We start from the raw sequence: 23,757 nt of genomic DNA on the forward strand, positions 1-23,757 counted from the left end.
CAGTATTCTCAAAGGGGGGAATTTTTTTTTTTTTAACAAATACATTCATCAACATTTTTCACACTTTGTACCAGATGTAATGTGATTGTGCATGTTTGTGATGTGTGCATGCAAAGATGCATAGAAAGTAAAGTTTTTATCTCTTATGAAGAAATGACTGGAAATGCTTTATGTCACTATCTGCAAGAAAAAGAGCAGACCACACTTTCTGACTGACTTTCTCCAACCAATACAGGAAATAGCATTTTACAACATAGAACTGAAGAGAATCAACACTTCACTAAGTTATGATGTTGTCAACATAGGACCTTGGGGAGTGGGAGAGCAAAAACCAAGGAATATGAATGGCAAAGAAGTTCTCTCCCCAAAGCTCCCCTGGCATGTCTTTTGTTTCATTTTTTGGTCAAAGTCTCAGTCTTGCTTTAGTACATATGCTCTTTGTTATTAATGTCTTTGTTTTTCATGCAGAGAAGAATAATGCTTTTAAACCCAGTGTATGTGTTTTAAATGGATGACACTACCAAACTCACTGTCAATAGCTAGTCTTACTTAATCAGCTATAAAATTTCATGAGTAAGGGTTCTTAATTGAGACTGGAAAAATCCAAGATAATTACCATAATAGGCTGAAGATCTCTGAGACTGAAGGCTTTAGAAGTCAGAGAAAATTGGGGACATATGTGTTCTGTCTGTAAGATTGTTCTATATAGGATATGGAAAAATGGAAATGACAGGCACTTAGCAATGTACAGTAGCATTCATCAGAGAAAGAACATATGCATTTGTTTGTCAGAAGCAATGAAGTAAAAAATGACACTTAATTGGAGCTGACATAAAATGGCCTCATTAGCAGTACAAATAATATATGTGTGTAGCTTGATTGTCAATAAGAACAAAACATATTTCTTCTGACAGATATATTAGTGTCTTTTAAGATTCATGTCAAGTTTTCAGTCAGGTTTACTCATTTAAAGAATGCCTTGCTTGTTTTTTTTGTTGTTCTTTTTTTTTAATATGAGAAAGGTTGAACTGTAAATAATGTGTGTTTCTAGGGTGCTGTGATAACACCAACAATGGACCACACTATGTCAATGCAGCCAGCAAGCATGATGGGCCCTCTGACCCAACAAATGAACCACCTTTCCTTGGGCACAACAGGAACGGTAAGATCACTATTTTTTTTTTCTCTATTGCAAAAGCATCTATTGCTTACTGAGTTTCCTAAGGTAATTTACTATTCTTTTAAGTGCTTTTCAGGGCTTCACCATCATACAGTAAGCATTAGTTATTATAGAACAGAAATGACAAAGCAGTATGAATAGTAAAATGGTAGGTCAACAAAACCTGATCTGTATTTAAAAGGAATTGTCTGTACTAGTTCTCATGTAATTATGGAAGTACTGCTCTATCAATTTGTTTTTTAAATTGTTTGCTTGTCAGTGTAGAAAGTTTCATATCACTGGGATCAGGAGCTTTGTGGTAGGATCCACTACTCACTTCAAACCATAGCAGCTAGCCATATGTATTTTGTTCCAGGCTTAGAAATGTGACTTTTGGTCTAGGCCAGCTGAGTTTCCAGTACATCATATTTGAACATGCATATTTCCACAAATACTTTTGAATTTTCTTTTTAAGCTGAGTAGGTCATACTCAGTTAACTCCCCCAGAGTCAGAGAAAGACAAAACCCCCTCTTAATTAATAATATTTAAATGCTCTGAAAAGCTCCTAAAATACAGTACCTGCAGACTATATATGGTGATATATGATATGTGAATGTGTGCACACTGCATGTAATGTAAATTTTTGCAAAAATGGAGGCATTCATATTACACATGCTCTTTATGTAATAATTACATTCAACATGTAATTACATAACATGTTCTGTTATTCACTTACCCTTTTTTTCACAACTGTTCTACTTGGTACTAATCTATAGGAACACAGTTTTCCATTTTTTTTTTTAAATTGAATAAGGTACTTAATACAGTTGCATCTGTACAAAGTTATTTAACACACTGTGTTGGGTCTCTTCCTGATCTCTTCACCTCCTTCCTTATCTGTTGAATTTAATTCTAACTCCAGTGTCTCTTCTGATTTCTTTGAAAAACTCTGTTAAGATCTAAGGTTTCTGTATTTTTTTCTGAGAAAACTTAAATATAATGATTTCTTGTTTATTCCTGATACTTTAAATGTTGCATTCAATAATCAAAAGAAGTAGGAATTATATCGCAAAGTTAGTCTCAGCATTTTCCCCTTCATGAAGTTGAAGGAAATACTTGGTCTATATACAGGAGAATTTCTGCATCTGTAATTATTGAGATTCCAAAACATGTTTAAAAGTTAAGGCAAGGAAATAGAAAATGAATTCTGCTTGTCCTGTTGGGCAGCTCCTAAGAATTTTTTCCTTTGCTTGTCATTTTCAATTTCATAACTCTTAACAGATATTGTCTTCTGTGCTCATTGTCTCACAATCTTATTGCAAACTAGAAAATTCCCAGTTAATGTTCTCTTCTTGCTTGAGACCACTTTTACAGAACTTACAGTAAAGAATCCTTATAGTCAGTCAGGCAAAGGACTGAGAGGCCGTGGATCATCTAGTGGGTGACAATGAGATCCTGAACTCATGTTACTGCAACAAATGAGAATCTTTCCTTTCTTTTCCTAGCTCTTTACACAGTTTTATCTTTCAAGGTCACAGCATTTCCCAAGAAATAAGAATTGATTGAAATACATTCAGAGGTATACCATACAGGTTTATGTTTACTATCTGTAAAACTCCCAAGTCATTTGCAGAAAACTTAAAAAACAAGAGTAAATGATTGATGAGTGCTACAATACCCACAGGTTTTTGAAACATCTCAAATGACACCCTATTTTATCACATACAGGATTTCTCTTAGATTAAAACAGCATCAGCACCATATTCAGTTTAAGCGCTCATGCAAGCAGTATAATCATGGATGTCATTGAGAATTCCTCCTGTTGGGAATTCCTCCTATCAGAAATCACAATTTGGGCTGCAAGTAGCAGTTTTGTTGGATGTATCCATCCAGTTCACACTTCAGCATGTATTCTGCTACAGGAAAAAAAAACACAACATGGGAAGCACAAGCTGTTTAGAGATGTGATTTATTTAGAGATATTTTTCTTCAATTATTTGAAATTCTGAGTTTTGGTCCAGAGAGAGGAGCCTTGAGAGCATAAAGTATGAAGAATTGTTCCAAATCCAAGCCTTACTACTGTGAGTACCTCAGCAGGACTAGGTTTTATGGGAGATAAAAGATATAAATGATACATTTCTGTTATGAATATATTTTTCAATTTTATCCTTTAAACGATGCAACAGAGTGCAATAAAGAGCCACCAGCTACCTTTCAAGAAACCAGACAGATTTTTTTAGGCAAACAAGACAAAAAGTCACAAATAGTTCTACTCACTGTTGGCAGTAACTCTGTCCTAATTTAATTTGAAAGCTTGCAGTATGCAAAGCAGTTTTTATTGGAAGGCTTTCATATGTTCACTTCCTTGGACAAAGCATTTTGCTAATTAACATAACATTTTTCGGCCGAAACAGACCCCTGTGGTCACTTAAGTGAGAGCTGACTTCAAAGCCACCTCCACACTTGCCTGATTCAGGATGAACACTGGGTTTCTAAAACATTGCTTCAACAGAAAATCTATTCTCTAGTGAGTGAGCTAGAGAAATAGCATAAGGGCCTATGCAGCTTCATATCTTGTGGGAATTACTTGGCCTTTTGATGCTCCTTAAAAGATTAAAATACTCTGTCCAAACTGGATCCATTCCATCTCCCTTTCACAGAGGAGCACTCTTTAGCTCTTTGGTGAGGCGAGTGACCTGAGTAACAGCAGCCTCTGCCACTTCCTGCCTTGACTCCAAAAACTGGATTTGAGTTTTGATCTCTCAGCCCTGAAGCACACATTAAAACCCTTGGGAATCCAGGGGGCAGCTACCTCCATCCACTTGATGATTTGGTCACCAGCCCAGGTCGGGCTTAGTGCTGGTAGAGCTGTTCACTTCCATCTGGGAGCATCCAATTCAGCAGTTAAAACAAAGTAGTTTTCTTATAGGCTCACTCAGTCAGCTGCATTTCCCTTGTGCAAGGTAAAGTCTTCCTCCCAAAAAAAGTTTGTTTAGGAAACCATTTGACAAGAATAGTGACAAGAAATTTTCTTTCTATCCAAACTCGCAAAGAATGTGCATTTAATTTCATTTTATTATATTTTTAACATTCTTATTTCTTATTATTGAATTGTCCACATAAAATTAGACATCTCTGCTATACCAAGTACTCCCTAATCGGGAGGATGCCTAATCAGGCTATCAAGATGCCAGGCCAAAGGAAAAGCTGCAAATCCATCTTTGCTTAATTCCAATGCCAAAGGATGGTATAGAGCACTAGAGGGAGGGAGGAGGTAAAGGTGTGCCGTTTGTGGCACCTCAACCCTATGTGTCATGACAGAAAGTGGTAGAGTATTCACATGTCCAAGTTACTGTGCTTTGTGCTTCATCCACCAAGAACATAATTCTTTTTTCTGCCTTTATGAAAATCAAATTGATTTCTGCCGGTGAAAATACAGTTTTCATTGCTGATGAATTGAGAGGTACGTGTGCTGCTCTGATCACTTCCCCATTCCGCTTGAAATCTGGAGTTAAGCAGACAATCTGCCAGAGGGGTGATTTCTGCCATATTTATATGTATTTTTCATAGATACCTTTTCACTCAAAAAGAGCAAAAAGCATTTACATGGGTGTGCTAGCTGTGGGCAAATGCATAAAGAAAACCTAAGCTTAAATTATGTCGAGATTACAGCAAGAAAGCAATAGCTCTGAATATTCTGATTAAGGCTGACAACCCATTCTCAGCTCCTACAATTGTATTAAAATGAAATTTTAATGCCAGAAGGCATAATGTGAAGATTTACATTTTACAAGGGGTTTAAAGCTTGATCTTTTTTTTACTAGTTTATTATTATTTATGTCTTGGTTTTCCTATGTAATATTCATCTACAATTAAGTCTGCTATTAAAAAAGGTACTGTAGAGGGAGAATAGAGTGTGAGTCCGTAAGGGTAGCACTGAAAAAGTAGCATTAGTATGTGTTTAATAATGTATGGAGGCTGGAATTGATCCATCATCAGCCTGTCATTCAAAATGTTTCCGATACAGCCATTGATCTGACATCTCTATCATGGTTTAATAACGGTGTGATTGATACCTGAGTGGATATAACACAAAAGCCTTTAGAAATGTAAAAACTGAGCAGTTTGATCACTGCTTTCAGTCATTGCTGTTCAGCACTTCCAGGCTTGGCCATCAGCAGCAATAATCTGCCTCTTCGCTGGGAAGAAGATTTGCTTATTCTTTCTCATCTGCTTGTCATTTCTGAAGGAAGTTTGCTGTTCTACACTTTCTTTGTTGGGGTTTCCCTCCCCTCCCTGCTGTTAGCATCCATTTCAGATACTGCTTGGGTTCCAGTTTCATTCAATAGTTTGAGGCAGCCTTTGTTAGTTCTCACAGGCAAAGGGGTAACTCCAGCTTTTTCTCCCCCTCCTTTGGAACTGCCTTACTGTAGCCTTGTTTCATCTTAAACCTTTCAGGCCCACACCAATGGGAGAGTAAGTAGAAGTCAGGTTTTTTTACTAAAAATGGTAGTTCAGCTGGGCTGCTTAATTGTTCTTCACACTTGAAGTTCACTCCACTTTCAGTTTCTAATTTAGAAACCTGATAAGCAGCTTACAAAATAAACCCTCTACTGCACTTTTTAAACAAAAAAAAACAAACCAACAAACAAAAAACAAGCCAAAACAAAACCAAGTTCTGGATACTATGTATTAAAAATGCAGTCAGGTGAAAGAATTGCAATGACATAATGTGGGATCCTGTTGTAACTGCAAACTGCCCTAACTCAGCTTTCCTGGTTTATAGTATCACCGGAATTTCTCAGTGGAATAGCAGCCTTGTTATGCAGGTACATCAGTCTTATCTTTCACTTTGTTAGTTCTTTTTGTTGCCAGCAAGGCTTGATGATATCTCCAGAACCCTTCAATGGAACAACAAGCTTGTTATAGGTTTTTTATCTTTTATTTCCTTTGGATACTCCATGGTCACTGGTGGTTTAAAATGTCACCTGAAGGCCTCAGCAGAATAACTGCTTTGTTAGATAGGGTTGTTTTTTTTTCCTGTTTAATCTTCCATTCTATTTGCTGATACTACAGCTACATGGAGCTGAAACATCATCGCATTCCCCTCGTGTTCAGATTCTTGTTCAAAAAGTACTCTCTGTTATTCTAATTGTGTGTCACAAGGTCCTTGGAGAGTTAGAGGAGCAAAGTTTCTTTGCAGTCTTGTGCCTTTCACGTTATCAGGTGTTAATCTTAGAGCTCTTTTATTTTATTTATTGACTGACAGTTTCAGTTACTCTTTGTGTGGAAAATATAGAACTGAACCCATTTCAGATGAAATAGCCTAGTTCAGGCTGAAACTAAGATCTTCCTTAACCTTTTGCTTAGCCAAATGTACAGGGCAAATGTAAGCGATTAACAAAATGGAGCTGTCTGGGGCAGTAGATCCATTTAAGGAGAATTAATTCTGGTTAGAAGGGAAAAGATCAGTGTAAACTATTGTGAGATTTGTAAAAACCAAGTAGCTCTTCCTGCACCTTTCTTCCCAAACATTTTCTTGAAAGGCAGTTCCAATTTACTTTGTGTAATTTCAGATAAAAAGGGGCACTTAGTGCAACTGAAAAGCACCAGATTCTAAGCAGTCAACAGGGGACTAAGAACTTTTGTCATGAAGGATTAAATCAGTTTCCAGAGTTCACTGCCACTAAATATTATTGAGACAAATAGGTTAACAATCTTAAAAATAGATTCAGCATTTCTGTAAGGAAACATTCATGGATACAAGTGCATTTTTTGTGGAAAAATTCTTAAATTGACAGTATAGGCCAAATACCTGCTCAGGTGAGCAAGGAAAGGTGTGATCTTTTCCCTTTCTGGACCATCTTGAAATTCCATAGACTCAGGTAATGAGAACTGGGCAGATCAGCTCTTGTGTAGATGAGACTCTTTCGTTCAACAGTTTCAACATGGTTTCCAAAGTCTGTGTTTGACCATAGCTGTGGTTAGATGGTATTTTTGAATGAACAGAGTTTATAAAATCATATCTCTGTAGTGTTCCCCCTTCTCATCTGAACTCAGCTCTATTTTCCTACCATTTGTTGGTAGTGCCTTACTGTTGCCTTTATGTGCAAGTGTGCCAATCTTCAAAGCCACTACCTGTCGTAGGCAGGAAGGGAAAATGTAAAAGGTGAATAAACACAGATGGAGGGAATTCCATTTTTGGTCCAAGCAGGACTTCATCTGAGCCCAGCAGGTCAGTAGCTTTTATTCTGTGTTAAATTTTACATTTACACAACACTTCCACAAATGAATAAAAAGCTTTTGTTGGGGACTCCTTGCCTCTCTTTGAGATATCAGCTACTGACTCAAAGTGACATTAGCCCAGATTCCCTTTCAGAGAAGGAATCAACTCCTTGATTGCGGTGATAAAAATACACATCAACATAAAGCAATAGTGATGGATCAGCAAAGCAAAAAGTATCAGCCAGAAAAGCTCTGACTAATATAACTTAATTTTCATCATCAAACTAACCTCATTCATATAATTGATTTGCAGAGGACTTCACATAACTGTAAACTAGAACATTTATAGGCTTGTTTCTCATATATTTTCTTAAATAGGACTGCTGCATTTTATTTTTTTTTTTGTATTTCTAGAAGTGCCACCTAGTGAATGGGAGTGGGGTTCAAAGCCACCTCTTCCAAGCATGTTGTTTTTTTATATCTAGTGATATCCAGGCACTGTATATAAAATGAACTTTTTTATTTTGTAGTAATGAATAGAAACTGAAATCCATAAAACTGGTTATATCTGGCATTAATTTAGTGGTCTGCAGAATATCCCCCCAAAAAAGGCTCACCTACAGTCATACACCCAGAAATTTTTTTTTTTTTTGATATCTCTTACAGATGAACCAAGATTGTGAACGCATTTTGTTAACTACTAGTAGGTCATTTACCTAAATACTTTTAATTTCAAGAGGAAAAATAAAATGTTCACACATTTTCTTGTGAAATTGCGCTGATTCTATAAATGACAGCGCAAGTTTTGGGGAGAGAAAGAATCTCTTTATTTAGCAGACAGGGAAGTAGAAGAGAGGAGCAAATAATAGGTTATAAAAAAAACCTGAAAATAATTCTAGGTTTGAAACATCCTGACACGCCTACAACTGACAAACTCAATAAGAGGTGGAAAACAAAAATACTCTAAATCTCAGGGCTGTCATCTGTATTTTCTTGATGTGTTTCTTTTTTGTAAATGTGTTCCCATATTTCAATCAAGAAGAGAACTTTTCCTAATTAGAAGGAAGCTTATTTTAATTGTCCTGCCTGTGTTTAAACAAGGCTCAGGTAACTCTGACTGAAATGAGGAATACGGTTTTCCAGAGAAGTAATAAGTTACAAATATAAATGGTAAAGGCAAGCTCCATGGGGGCTCTGTAATAAAAGGCAAGCTTGAGGATCTTAGAGAGGTGAAGGGTGTTTTTCAAAACTGTGGCCATGTGAAAAGCAAGAAGTGTCTCCCAGAGGCGCTGCTTCCACAGCTCTTCTCTGCCAAGAGCTGGGAAACAGATCTGTGGTCATTTCTCCTCTTGTACAAGTGCACACAAACACACCAAGAGGTCTTGAAATCCTTGAAGCTGTATTGTCAGTGGAAAAGAACAACATGATAAATTATATGGGAATCCAGCTAGTTTATTCTAAGTACTGTTATAGTCCTTCACACAATATCGTTTAGGTCTAAATTGAAGCACTTGAACTGTATCAAGTTTAGAGAGAGATGTAAACTTTAACTGAAAGAATAGGAGTGAAGGTGAAAGACAGCAGTAGTTTACAGCTCAACAGAGGTGCATGAAGGGTATCCATGGAAAGGAAAAGAAATTTCAGTGCTGCTAACAGGTTATGAAAGTGGAATAGGGAAAGCATAACTTTAATATGTTGCAGAAACTGGTAATACGTTAAGAGCTAGACTAGTGTTTGAAATTAAGAGAAAGTTCATTTTTTGGGATATCTAGAACTCAACTGGACTGAACACTTTAAAATCCACAGGAAGGATTTCCAGGTGTTGACACAAATCCAGAGCAGTGGCTAATAGCTTTTTTTCATCTCCAACCTCTGTTTTTCATCACAAAGGAACATTGTTATTTCAGTTCAAAACAAGTAATATTCATTTAAGTACTGAGACTTCAGGATATTATAAAAACTTTAAAAAATGTTTACTGAGAATGATGTACCAAGATTCAGAAAAGAACTGTGCATCAAAATAACATTTTATTTACAATGTCTGAAGGTAACAGTCAAAGAGTAAACATATGTTGCAACTGACCATTCACATTATCCTCTTACTAAAACACATTTGGAAACAAGAGGTAAGAGTGGTTCATTTCAATATGTGTTCCGTGATTAGTAAGTCCACTGCACTCTTTGGATTATTTTTCATTACAATAAGATGGGTACGTTTTGTTCAGCAAAATATTTCTGCTCTGAGAAGCAACCTTTGAATTATATTTCCCATGTTCTTTCATGAGGGGAATTTTTAAATTCCGGAGGCACTCACAGAAACACTAGATTGCAGGTGTTGCAGTGTTTTGGAAGGTGACCTGTTGCCATGATCCTGAAAACACATACAGTGGAGTTGGCAGTGAATTTAGTCTGAAAGATGTTCAATATTTTATGTATTTTAATCACAGTGGAAGAGATAACATAACCTGTGTATTTGACAAAGCCCTGGACCTGCAGTTGCTCACAAAAATAATATTCCATTGAATTTCACCGCCTTTTCCCATATCATATCCCACTGAATTTCAGCTCACAGTGAGTTTCACAGTTAATCCACATGATTTATCAGATGGTTGGCAAAGTGGTACACCGAAGGTTTAAACTTCCCATAAGAGAAATCACCATTGCTTTTGAGGTATCTTTCTTGTTTTCTTCTGGAAAGAGCAGCCTGTTCAGGGTTCACTCATTTGTGCGGCAAGGTTAAATGAAGGAGCTGAATGTACAATGCTAAAACATTGTGTAAGACACTGGGATCCTGTATGTGTAATTTCAGTCTGAAGTTCATAGAAAAGGATAAGCTTTGTTCAAATTATTTACAGTTCTCTAGGGAGCTGCTGATGGCTATAACCTCTGTGCCCTCTGATCGTATTTTATTATCTGTGAGTTATGGGTGATTCTGTGTCAGAGCTACAAGGCTGTAGAATCCTCTTGCTCCTAAAACACTCAGTTTGGGAGGAGAGTTTGGTTATACCTAATATTTACTATGAAACAGCTCAGTTAGCACTTTTCATTGAGCTGTAGCAAGGGGTTTGAGAGCAGCTGTGTTGAGTGAATTTGGGAGTTTGCTGATTTAATTGTTTTTCTAGCAAGGTGATGAACTGTTGAACACAGCAGATTTCTACTGTGTGGCAGAGGTGAGCCACACCTCAACGGGATGGGTCCAAGGAGCGCTCATATCCCAGAGGCACATCATTTTCTGATCCTGTGAAGGACTGCTCTATCCTTTGTGACATTTTATGACTTTTGAATGTGATAGACACACCTGTATGCTTCTGATTTTGCCTTTTTAATATTAATAGTTGTAATACAGCAACAGAAACTTTGTTAAGACTTTAGTATCTGAATGTCCAAATTATTGTGCATTTGCCAACTTCAACTCACAGTTTTCCTTTGCTGTGTTTCCCGTGGGGGTTTCTCTTAAATCAGTATAATATTTATACGACATGAACTGATTTCACTGATGCAAGAACTTCATGCTGTTTGTGTTCTCTGGCTTGTGAACCATAGCTGCGTGCAGTGTTTGCAGTGTAGACCAAAGGTGCTATGATTTCCAAAGTGATTTTTTTTTCAGCCACTCAGGCACCTGACTGCTCCCTTCCTCCTGTTTGCTGTAATTTTGCTCTGCTGCCAGACTTTTCCACCTAAAACATCTGCAGTTGACTAAAAAATAAGTTGTATTTGTTCTTTTTCTAATTGCCATTTTTGACAGTGTAAATCAGAGTGACAAAAATACAGTAACAAGGGGAAGTGAGAATTGGGCTATGATGGTATTCCCACAGATAACCGTTTATCCACAGAATCCAAATTGGTGCTCAAAATTTTAGTGTTCAAAGATGACTTTTTAACAAAAGCTATCTTGGTGACTTTTTACATAGAGATGCTCCTAACTAGCTTTAGTAGAATTGATTTCCTCTGAAGACAATGGAGTTATCTCAGAATCTTTAGTTTTCTGGAAATAAATGGCTGTTCCAACAAAATGGCCATAATTTGACTGATTGGTATTATTTTCCTATACATATTCTATAAGATTATTGTATTACATGACTATGTTTATCCATAACTAAAAAATGCAAGTAGCAACAATTTCAGATTTCCTCCATGTGTTAGGGGACACAAGGAAATAGTTAGTAGCAAAAAGTTCCACTCAGTGTGTGGCCATTGGTTGAAGAAGGGGGTTTCCTTATTTTATTTGTACCTGAGAAATATAGAGAGCAGATCACTTGCTAAAATCTTTATCCTTTGTTTAAAACTAAGTGTAATAGAGTTGGAAATCAGAAAATGATTGATGGAAAAATTTAAAGTAATTAATCTTCAACAGAAGGCAAAGAAAACAATACATTTCAAGGCTTATAAATCCACTTTTCTCTTTCATTAATTTTCATACAAATGTCATGAGCAGTGTTATATTTTCTTTCATTTCAAAACAGAAAAATATGGCACCACAGCATCAACTTGAGCTTATTTTTAATGTTAGGATTTTTACTCTATTGCATACACTATTGGATATGTGTTCCAAGGACTCTTAATTATATTATTGCAATTACAAGTCTGGCACAGAAGTATAAAGTATTGGTGTCTCTTGTCTATAATTGTTCTACAGAGATCTTTGCAGGCAGAAGTGATTCTATTGTAAACTAGAAAATTTCAGTACTTACTGATAGTTTGAAGCACTTATTTTTTAGGCGGTTCAGCTAGTTCAGTTTACGAAGCTGTGGCATTTCTGTGGAAGTATTTTAACTCTATCTGCACATAACCTGAAGATTTATGCCAAACATTTCTTCTTTTTCTTTTTTTTTTTTTTCTCCTAAGGTACAAATTATACAGGAGGGAATCTGTAGCATTTGTTGTTCCTCCCAAACACAACAGGACTCCTGTCTTTTCAGAGACATCCTGAGGCAGAGAACAACTGACAAATAGCAACAACAGCACCTATATTGCATTTTATATTCTCAAGGTGTTTTGAAAATGTTAATTAAGCCTTATAGCATCACTTCAATAAATTATCAAATTAATGCAAGTTCTTCATTCCCTTTGAGACAAATGACCTCCATACAGTGTAGTCTTTCTTACAGTATGGACAGCAGCTCCTGTTCCAAACCCAGGGGTGCTCAGCTGTACATTTGAGGCAAAGCCCAGAGTCTCAGTGTGATGGACTGCCATGAGCAGCTCTGGTCAAGGCAGCTGAGCTAATTGGCCCATTCTTCTCAGTAAGAAAAGAGAAGATTTCACCAGCTGAAGTTAGATTTGGCTTTGTGGCCTAGCAGTGAATCTTAATTGCTTTTTGTTGAATAAACTGTAATATTCTGTTCTCTATATTAATAATAATGATTTTTTTTTTTTTTAAATAGAATTTTGCAGTTAACTCAGTGTTCTAAAATCCAATACCAAATTATATAATGAATGTCAAATACATTTTGGCATTTATATTTCCCTAAGTTCACTAGCAGTATGGACAGCTGTGTCTTGGTGGTTGCAATTAATGTTTTCAATCTTGCTCTGTTTTCATCTTCACGCTCTGTGTAGTGTTTCTCATGATCTTCACAACAAGCAAAAAGTTCCAGTCCTAAGGCAAGGATGACAGTTAAGCAGATGCTGTTTCAGTTCACAATTACCATTCCTTCAAGGCTGTTAGGGGATATTACAGCTGGGGAGGCTGGCAAACAATCCCCCACACACATTCTCCCATCCTAAGATTAAATTTGTTGTCCCTGACATCAGCCACTAAGTGTGAGGAATCTGCAAATGCCCTTATTCAGCTTCAGGAATAGTTAGTTTTATACTTTCTAAGCGTTAACTCTGCTAATTTTTATTTTAGCAGTGTGGCCTGTGAGTTCCATATAGCACTTGTATGTCAGCAGCGATCCTTTTTTGTAAGGTAAATCATGCAAAGTCCTATGCCTTTAAAGTGTTGATATAAATTTATTTGACAGAAAAATGGCCACTTTGTCATGTCTGTCATATTCTTGGACAAGGAGATCTGTGGTGCAGTTAGGACTTTGTCCACTGCAAATATTTGCACAGCACTTAATCTTTTTTCTTTTTTCTTTTCTTTTTTTTTTTTAAATATTGTGTATAAAAGGAAAGGAGAAAGGGAACATTATGCTGATCAGTGAGAGCCAGAGCAAAATGAAGATGTCTGAGCTTTCCAGTCAGTCCATGTCCCAGAGCCAGAAGTGCATCAAAGAACCAGAACGGACAACCTAGCCTAGAAATAGATACTCTGCAAGATCCTCCTGAGAAAAACAATTCTCTGACAGGACTGTGGCATTTAGAAGAGGCCAGAATTGCTTGTCTGTAAAGGCTGGGGTGCATTTGTGCAGCATTTTTTCTTTTTCACATGATTGCAGCAGAGGGATCAGAAGAGCTCGCTGAGAACTCCTGTTAGGGCCTGTGTGGAATATTTTAAATGTATGCCTTTAAGGAAAGCTGAGGGTGATTGAATTTCAGTTTGATAGCTGTAGATGGGCTTTTTCCAGCACTGTATGTTGCATCCATGCCTTGTCACCAGTAATATTTAAGAGAAATACATCACTTAGCTTTGCCTCCTGATCTCATGATGAAGGGAAGGGTTGAAGATGTTCTTTTAAAGCACATTGGGGGAAAGTGTTACAGCCTGTCTTTCTATTCCCAAGTGGAAGTATCTGAAGCATTCCCAGGTATCTGGAAAGAATCGGTGATGTCCTAAAGAAGAAAGCTAAATGTTAATACAGATTTGGGAGAGTACAGGAGACTCTCTCTCCTGCTGACCTTATTAGTTATTATAGTTTTGCTGTCATTGACAGTAATGTTCCATTAATCTGGAATTCCATTATAGAGGATGTATTGTGGTAGATTTTTTGTCAGTTTTGATGTTCCGGAGTGATTTATAATGTGAAATTAATATTTTATTTAAAGTATATCTACACCTCTGACTGTGCATTGTGACACAGTCAAGGGATCTTGTTCTCTCTTAGAATACCCATCTCCAAGCTCTATTCATTTTATTTGCCCTTTGGAGCATCTATCTTGTACCCTTTTCAAGCGGTTACTATGCATCCAGTGAAAAAGGGATGAAAAATTGTCTCTAAACTTTGTATTTCATTCATGTTTAAATCTGAAAAATTCTATGGCAACAGGATTAAACATGTAGGAATTGCATATTGAAACATCTTAGAGGATATTCCAGACTACCCTTCTGTAAACTGAGCAATGCATCTCTTGGTACATTTTTTTGTTTCCTCTCCTTTATGACAAGTAGCTCATTGGTCTACAGCATTTCCTTTCTCTCTCTTGAAATGGTTTTTAAATGTGCACTGCTGCAAAACCTTCCTTAAATGAGCCAGTCATGATTGAGAATTTTCTCTTTTCTATTTTCCCCTTTGCCCAGCCTTATCTTTCTTTATCTTGAATTTGCCTTTGGGGACAGACCTACCCATGTTTCTGAGCTGAAACATGCAGTGTTTCTCAAGCCCTCTCTTCCTAGGTCTGCTCCCACTCCAGGGAAGCACAACCTCGTAGGGGTTGTGGGTGACACAGTAATACATTGCCTGGATGGGAGCTGACAGTGCTCTGAGAAATATGACAGCACCTCTGCCCTTGATCAGGCTTCCCATTTGAAAGTTTTCATTTTGGTAATTACATCCTTCCCAGATAGTAGCAGTAGTCATTGATCATACTAATATCATTATAACTGATTCCTGTAAGTCACCTTTTAAGACACTTTCCATGGTTTCTTTTCCCCCTGTATCTTCTTCCTCTGCTGTCACAGGATAAGACTTTTTCTGTCTACCCTTCATCTGATTGATTGGAAATGCCAAACACTTCCTTTACATGTGGCCTGGTAATATACACATCACATTTCTTCCCTTGGGATCTTAATCAGAACAAGTAATGGCCTTTAGCTTTTCTCATTAGGAAAATGGAAAAGCACCATACCCAATCCATTAGAAATACAGCATTCTAATATGAATTTATAGGAAAATGGCTGCATGCCAGCAGATGTGGAGTGAGTTTACCTTAAAGGCTTTTCAGGGAAAAAAAAAAAAAAGAAAAGAAAAGAAAAAGTCACCCTTTCTGTCTGGTTTGCAAACATTTTGAGTCATAACTTGTCATGCCTGTCTGTCAGGCATTTTGCTATTGCTCCTTAAGCACTGTTTGGACATCTCTGTCAAATAAAGGGCATTCAAAAGGAGGAAATACGGGCATTTGAACATGTATTTATATTTCCCCCAATGTTGATTCCCTTCCTGGATTATTCTCCTCGTAATCTCTATCAGAATTAGGGAGAGGGGAAGAAAATGGGAAGATTTTTTATTTTGCTTTGCTTCTAATTTTTCACAGAATGTGCTAGCTGAAAAAATGTATTAAGAGCAACCATTTCAGTATTCTCGTCTATCAAGCTGAGTCTGCTCCTACACTTTTCTTAGCCCTGTCTAAAACTATTTACAATCAGTACAGTGAGAGTGAGGACAAGACTGATTAATGGATTTTTTTTTTCTCCAATGATGGCAATTGCTTTATACTTGGCCCAGTCTTATTAGCCCTAAAAAATATTAAAATTCATGCACCAGCACTGAAAACTTTCAGTGCTTGTATTTTCCAGAACTGTGAGAAAGTGTTAAAGCACAAATCCATACCAAATGATAATTGTATATCATTTGAATACATATGAGGTGATTCTGTCTCTTTTGGAAAACTAGCACTAAAAGAACCCAAAGAACAGCCTTGGAATGTTGCTATTCTGCCAGTACTAAGACACATCTGTTTTACTGGTCCCTTCAAAAATTGCTGATGTTATTCCTGGTAAAATAACTACTAAGCACACCCATAAAGCTCTGTTTAATAATGTCTTATGAAAAATGAGCACTTGCACTTTTTTATTTTTCAAACAAACCTCATGTTTCCTATGTGCTAAGTTGCTCATCTGTACAAAGTGAGAGTTCAAGCTGGAGCATCAGGCTTGCAATCTTGGCTACTTCACTTGTGTTCATCAGGTTTGTTGATCACACTTCCCCAGTGAAACAATATCTAATAGGTTAAGAAAATACTGTAGTGAAATGATATGAAAGACCTGCAGGAGTCAAAAATGGGAGGCATTCTAAAGGGACCTCTCTGTAGGAGGCAAATTACTGATTAGATGATAAGACTAGGAGGGCTTAAGGCATGGAGGGATGGCTATTTTTTGAGGCATTGGGATTTTTTTTTCCATCTTGCATTTTCTGTTTTGTTCTTCTGCTGGTTTCCATTGGTTTGGGTTTTTGTTTTTTTTTTTTTAATTTTTGGTATATTTCCTTCTACCTTAGTTCTTCCACTCATCTCTTGGATGAAACAATGACAAAACTGGAGAGATTCTGTGCAATATTTATCACACAAGTTTAGGAGTTGTAAATTGTTAACAGATCAATATATGATAAATTGATGACATAGCAGAATAGTTCAGTCCACTCTGCTAAAAACCAAGGTTTCTCAACTGCTTTTGTAGCTCTATTGCTGATATGATCTGATGTGTCTCAGAGATCCTCCCTCAGCTGATAGTTAACATACCGAGGGGCAGACTGTAATATTCTTACATAGTCACGCTCTATCAGTAAGGCATTGACTTTAATTTTAAGGTGATCCTTCTCCCACAAGAATTTCAAGAGTTTGTGGAAAGTGGGAAAAGGAAGTCTTCCCCAAAAATGCTTATTATTACCACCTTCCACAACCCTGCTGTGTAAGCAAAGCTAATGATCATGTAAATACAGATAAAGATTTTGACACAAGATTTTTTATGCAAATGAAAAGCAATATTTTGTACTGCATCACTTTAAAACACTTTACTTTAAATGTAGTGAAGTTGGCACCAGCCATTAAAGGTTAGTGTTCTCTAGTATCCCCACCCTATCCATATACGAATATGGCTGATCCTTTCGCTGAAGTTGCAGATAGAAGAGTTCGGTGAGCAGCATTCATGGTTTCCAGTTTGTGGGAAATCAATCTTATGAAATTTGGTTTCATTCTGATTCATCTTCTCAAAACTCAGAACAAACCAGAAAGATTCTCCCTTGAGCCAGAAATTCCAAACAAAATTTAATTTTCAGAAACAATGCTTCATGCTGTTCCCAATACAAAATCTAGTCTGCAAGATCTTGGTAGCTGCCAACTGGCTTAAATGTCCATCTTGGTTTCTGTCAGTTTTCAGGCAGCAGCTGCAAATCACTCCCAGGATTTCACGTTCCAGAGCAGCCTCACCACATCCAATGCTTTGGGCAGACTTCCAGACCTCCTATTGGGTCGGCTTACAGGTCTGCTTACTGAGGGCCAGATTAGTCTGGCAGCCAAGTCAGAAAACCCCAGGAATGTTACTTTGGTGAGGCAACTTGGTGGGATTGTCCTGGAAAAAAAAGCAGGGCACTGGCTTGAAGATTGAAGAGGGACTGCCAGTTTCCAGATGTGTAGGAGGAGGTAAGGACATTCCAGAGCTTCACATGAGGGCCTGTATGAAGTAGGGCTCTTGGGGCTTGCAAACTCCCTACTCAACCACACTATCTCTGTGCTGAGCTGCCTGGAAGGCCTGAGTGCATGATTTGTAGGATGTTTATCCACACATGCCCAACAGCAGGCTGATTTTCTTTGAATCCTTAGGCATAAGGCCCCAGCATTTCCTGAGGGAATGTTTGCCCTTGCCTAAGCCTGGACTGGCATGTTCACCATCAATTCAGAAAGGCCAGCTTGCAGAGCATCCCTAACGCCACTGTTTACTTCGAGGGTAAGCCCCAAAAGGTGATTCAGGTGTTTCAGGCTCACTGAACTGGCAAATTCTCCTCTGTCTCTGGATGCAGGGTATTGGTGAACAGCAGTCTTTTTTATGAAATATTGAAATGGTCCTTTCCCTGCCTTGCCCTGCCCTCCCCTACCCTCCCTTCCCACAGTGATATCTGTCATTATAATGAGCCAAATATTTTGGATTCTAGAGAGCTTTTAGAGGTAAAGGACTGAAGAATATCATGCTTCAGCTGCTCTTAACAACATCCAAGGTGTACACCGGTGGTATAATTCTATTATCTTACTACCCTTCCTCTGTCTGGCATTACTGCCTTTGCATGCAGGAGGTGTTGAAATCCTTCCTGTTTCTAGGAAAACTGGAAATGCTAATATTCATGTAGCCTTTTGTCTGTTTTTATTGTTCTTTTTGGTTTGATCTAGCTTCCAACTAATTGTCCTGGCTTTCATCTGCTTCATTCTTGGACAGCTGGCCCATGAGCTGTCCACTTTTATCCCTGCTCGGAAAGAGCAATGGAGAGTGCATGTGATGATTGACAAGCAACTGTTATTTAACAAGTCTAAGCAGTTCTCCTTTTGTTTTAACAACTTCATCTATACAGTAGGGACATTTGCACACAGCAGCCTGCTTCTCTTTAGACTCTTCAAATTATTGGAGATATAATAGCATCTAGAAGACATGTTTACCTCTAGAAAACAATTATTTGTTCATATAAACGGATGTGTTATTAATAATAGTTCAATGTGCACCTATGTTGAGAGATTCACTGCTACATTTCATTTTTTTTAATTTATGTTGAAAATATGAAAATGCACAGATCAGTTTTCCTTCATCTTACTAGCAGCCATCCATCAGGGACTATTTGGCAGAATTGCAGTTAAATGGAAATGTCTAAGCATTTCCAACTAAAGGGGTGCATAGGGAATTTTTTAATATCAGAAGCCACAGTTATAATTCTGCTGCATCACCCTTTTATTCCTCAATATACAGGATGTGAAAGAAGAATATAAAAGTGCAAGAATGTCAGTGATTACCAGCCCTGGTTGACCAAGACTGATGCAGTATACTCTTATGCTATGATACAGTCACTATACCCTAATTTTATATAGGGTCTTGCAGACAGGACTGTAATAAATCAGACACTAATGCTCAGAAACTTGCCCCAGAGAGCTCATAATGTGCATTCATAGAACAGGTACATAGAAGGTATTAGAAAAATGAATAAAAATGCCTCTCTCATGGAGAAACTTGTAAGAACTGAAGAATTAAGAAAATACAATTGCCAGAGTCTTGTTCTTTGTTTTAAGCACAGAAGTCTTTCTCTCTTGCAAGTGTATCCATAAGACATATGGCATTATTCAAATTTTGCAAAAAAGCATAATTTCACATCTTGTGGCTGTTCATATATGCAGTCGTACATGGGGGATCAGGTTCCATTTCTGTACAGTGGGACTGTACATGGGTCCCTACCTACATTGTCAAAGGGAAGAATGAAACTATCATGGGCCTTGGTACTCCCACATGGACTGCAAGGATCTTTGGCACCCTCAGGTCAAGTTACTAAGGGAATTTTCCAATTAATGAAAGATACAATCAGAATGGGAACTTATTTTCACATCCTGAAGAGTTTTCCTCCATTTTCGCCCTTTTCACAGACTGATGAGATATCTGCAAGTGGTTTGAGACTTTTACTGAGTTCATTTGTATTGCTAGCCCTTAGACTAAAAAGTGTTGAAAGTGAATGAGCCAGTTTTTTATTTATCTGTTTATACTGCTTGTATTTACTACAGTTTTTACAAAGTGTATTCTAGTGAGATCATGGTGCACAGCTGTATGTGGGGATCTGACTGTTCTCAGATTTGTTTACGCTAAATAGTCTTTATCTGATTAGTCCTGATCACTCTGCTTTAGTAGCAGGACTGAATTTCAGACAGAAGAAAAGACCTGTTAGCTATGGGGGGGGGTTAGCTCATCCGCACTTTTTCTTCCATACCTTTGTATTACTCTGATTTCCAAAGATAGGGATTTGTGAAGGATGTTTAGAACTCCTGAAGAGAAAAGGAGATTAGTTTGCAAATATAGTTCTTGAAGTTATTATTCTCTCTACCTTCATTTAACTTGCTCAGAGAATTAGGTAACATCTCATTAGGAAGGTTGAAAGGGAATTGATAGCCAGCATTCCTAAATACATTTGTATTACTGAGCAGCAGGGAAGGAATGTTAAATCCGGTAAAGATTTCTATTCTCTGCCTGAACAATGAGTGCAGTGGCCCAGCAATGGGATTCTGTTGAATGACAGAGCTGTTCTTGATAGGACTATGGTAATTGTGTGGTAAAATGGAATTATATTATTATATTTTAGGCCTGGCTGATAATTATTAGCAAAATTATTGTAATATATGCAAAAACTTCATATCATTTATTCTCCTCTTCTTTAATTGGGAGAAAGTGAAATTAATAACAGCCATTGAATAAGTATAAGATTAAGCTGGAAAATGAGAATGCTTCTGGGTAGCAAAAGATATTTTAAGTTTAAAGTGAAAACTGTGGCAGCTGGATATTGTATTTCATTGAACTGCCACTGGCACTGATGAACTAGATGGTCCTTTTCTCTTCCTGAGTTCCCATGTCTCCATGCCAGACTATGGGATAAGAGGACACAGCAAGACAATGTTCTTTTCTATTGGAGAACAGGGTATTTTCAAATGAGAAGGTGGAACCAGAGAGAAAAAAGCTGTGGTTTTATTCTATATTTCATTAAAGTTATAACCGCTTGACAATGGTCAAAGAGAGATGCAGTTTTTGTTCTTTGCAGGGAAGAGATTTGAAAGTGGAAGGGCAGGTTTCCTTCATGGGGTAAAAAAAAAAAAAAAAGATAAAAATAAATTCAGCCAACAGACTCATTTCCTTCAGTTTTCTAGCAATGCAAATGTTTTCACATAATTCTGTTAGTGATGCAGTGTCTAGACTTCTCAGATGGTTTAAAAGATAAAAAAAAAATAAAAAGAAAAAAACCAGAAACAAACCCTGGCATTAATTCTGGGAATCCTAAAAAGCTAAGTCATTATCACTGTACTGTAGCTCATGTGGGGATGTGAAACCACAAATAGTCATTGAAGACGAGATTCTGGAATCCTTGCTTATTTCAGATACATGGTTTAGCATTTGCTCATGTTAGACATCCCATTTAATCTCCCTGTAGCATGCTGTGGTGGTTGGTGGTAATGCTTACCAGCATATTCTGGTACAGGGCTTCTGCATTTTGGCTCTCTCCTTGACTGAAAAGGCTCTGTATCTTCTCAGGAACATGGAGGCTGATGATACAGGGAAAGAGATCTTTGATTCTTGCAACAGATATACATTGATATAACACCAAAGGAAAACACCAGAAAAGAGAATTTGCACATAGAAAGTATAAAAGCATTCTTTAACATTTTTTCCAGACACATTGCCATTTGTCCTTAGTAAGACTACTGATTCTGAGTGTTGTTTGAGGTTTCCAGATTTGCTGCAACCTATCTGTTACTATCTCATTTTGTAAATTCTTTTTTATTTTCTTTATACTGGGAAATTTGTTCAACATTGATCAGGTTATTAACTGTTGTCACTCTCTAAAATCTCACAGTACTCATAGTGACCAAGAGAGTTAATGTATCTGCAGCAGCCTCCATCTAATCACAGCTGTGTTATTTTATAGGCAACTAGGCCTATAAATAGAACTGAACTTTAGGGTGGTTTCTTATACATTCTGTTAATGATGGCCTTCAGAATTTAAACAGAATGTGCAGCCAAACTCCTCTGGTGATGTAAACGAAATATTCTGGTCTTGCAAGAGGCACTCTTTCAGGCAGTGTCTCAGCTGAAATTCAGTAACTAATGGCTGGTGTAAGGGGTGTTTGCTGTGTATCTCAGCTGTTAGGCAGATGCCTGACTCTGCATTAACCTGGGCCTGAGAAATGCAGGCTAAGAGCTTATTAGGGCAGATGATTAAAGGAACATTACCTGTGCCACAGCCTCAATGTAAAAGCTCCTGCAAATTCCCTGCAGATGACTCAGCTCCACCTTTGATGGGTAAACCATATTATCCTACTGCAGCACGCTTCTCACTCTGCTGGGTACAGACAGCTGCCTTCTGTTTTTTATTTCCCAATGCCTGTCACCTTTATGGGTTTGGTGTTTGCTGCAGGCTTAACATGATCCTTGGTGGAGCCAGGGTGGGACACCCTGCTGGTTGCAGATCTCTAAGAATTGATGTTGCTCTCTGAGTTAAACGTGATCCTTCTTGAGGGATCTCATTTTGTCCCCTCAACCCACCTCCTCATTTGTTACCTCCTTGCATTTAACTCTTTGTAGTCACAGAGGGCAGTATCTGAAAGGAAAACAGAGGTGTAAGTGTACATTACCGCTCATTTTCTAGCCATAGATTTTTCCACACAATTAAGTAATTTCAAAACGGTAAAAAGCAAAAACCCCATCAGAAAAGGCATGAATAGAATTGTTAATGTAGCATATAGACTAAACTGGCACCTGATAAGTGCAGTCTGAAATAAGCAGCTGGGCATCATAAAGCATGAGTTATATTTTAATACTGCACGTCTTCAGTGCTGAGAACATGCATTCTCTGCACTGTATAAAGAAAACAATAGTTTACAAGCAAATTAAGAGCCTGTTGCCACCAGCAATGTAGTCGTTTTCTGTAGCAGAAATTACTGGCTTTTAAAGGATCAGACTGGCAAGAAAGGCTCCCTTATAACCTCCAGATCCACATCTCTGCCTGTAGAGTCACTATTCATTTTACTGTCAGAAATGAGCAGCTTCTACTTTTAGACCCACAAAGCCTGTGCAGCTGTGGAAGAATGAACAGTGGTTTCCTCTGCCTTGCACATACTTTATTGAATGACCGATCACATCACAGCTCAAGAATCTTTAATCCTGATGGAAACACATGACAAAGAAAGGATGCATTTGGGTTTTTCAGATTCTCTTATTTCAGTGCTCATAATATTAATATTTAGTGGATTTAGCTGGGTGCTGCTGAGCTGAGCATGTGAGTCATGCTGTCTCTGTTTCACACATATGTGTGGATAAAGAAATGTAGCAAGTGTCATTCAGGGAGAAAATAAATGTCAGTGATGGCTTTCTGACATTGATGTCTTCCTTGTTTGCTATCTGCATACTTCCAAGTTACATGAGGTTCCTCATGTAGATGGGAAGCCATGTGCAGAGTACATACATTTACAGGAGCTGTAATCCAAATCGAGCTGCATTACAACAGAGTTGCTCAGCTCAAGGATGTCTTTAGACTGGAATTTTCATCCTGGGTGGTCTTAAACTGAGTGGATATAAAATATTTAACTTTTCTTTAAATCTCAGAATAATTTCTGAAGCTCTTTTTCACCTCCTAGCATGCACTCTACTCACTTTAAGAGATCCAGAGCACATCTTTTAATACAATAGCTAGGTAAAGTGTCTGGGGAATCCAGGGAGACACACAGATTCCAGTGGGCTCATTGTGTGCTGGATATGGAAGCTACTGAACACCAGTGTTCAGGAAGCTTTTTGCTAAACAACCAACCATGAATATTCATGACAAGG

General features: G+C 37.7%; 1 protein-coding gene across 8 annotated transcripts in view; it reads left to right on the forward strand.

Moving 5' to 3' along the window:
* Positions 1–23,757, forward strand: part of RBMS3 (RNA binding motif single stranded interacting protein 3) — a 709,899-nt gene that overhangs the window by 669,985 nt on the left and 16,157 nt on the right. For all 8 annotated transcript variants that reach the window (XM_058830558.1, XM_058830560.1, XM_058830561.1 and 5 more), the window contains one exon: positions 1,052–1,162. In XM_058830558.1, coding sequence (XP_058686541.1) covers positions 1,052–1,162 — 111 coding nt within the window. The remainder of the gene's footprint in view (positions 1–1,051; positions 1,163–23,757) is intronic.

This window comes from Poecile atricapillus, chromosome 2 (genome assembly GCF_030490865.1).
Source record: "Poecile atricapillus isolate bPoeAtr1 chromosome 2, bPoeAtr1.hap1, whole genome shotgun sequence".
In the NCBI taxonomy this organism is placed as follows: domain Eukaryota; kingdom Metazoa; phylum Chordata; class Aves; order Passeriformes; family Paridae; genus Poecile; species Poecile atricapillus.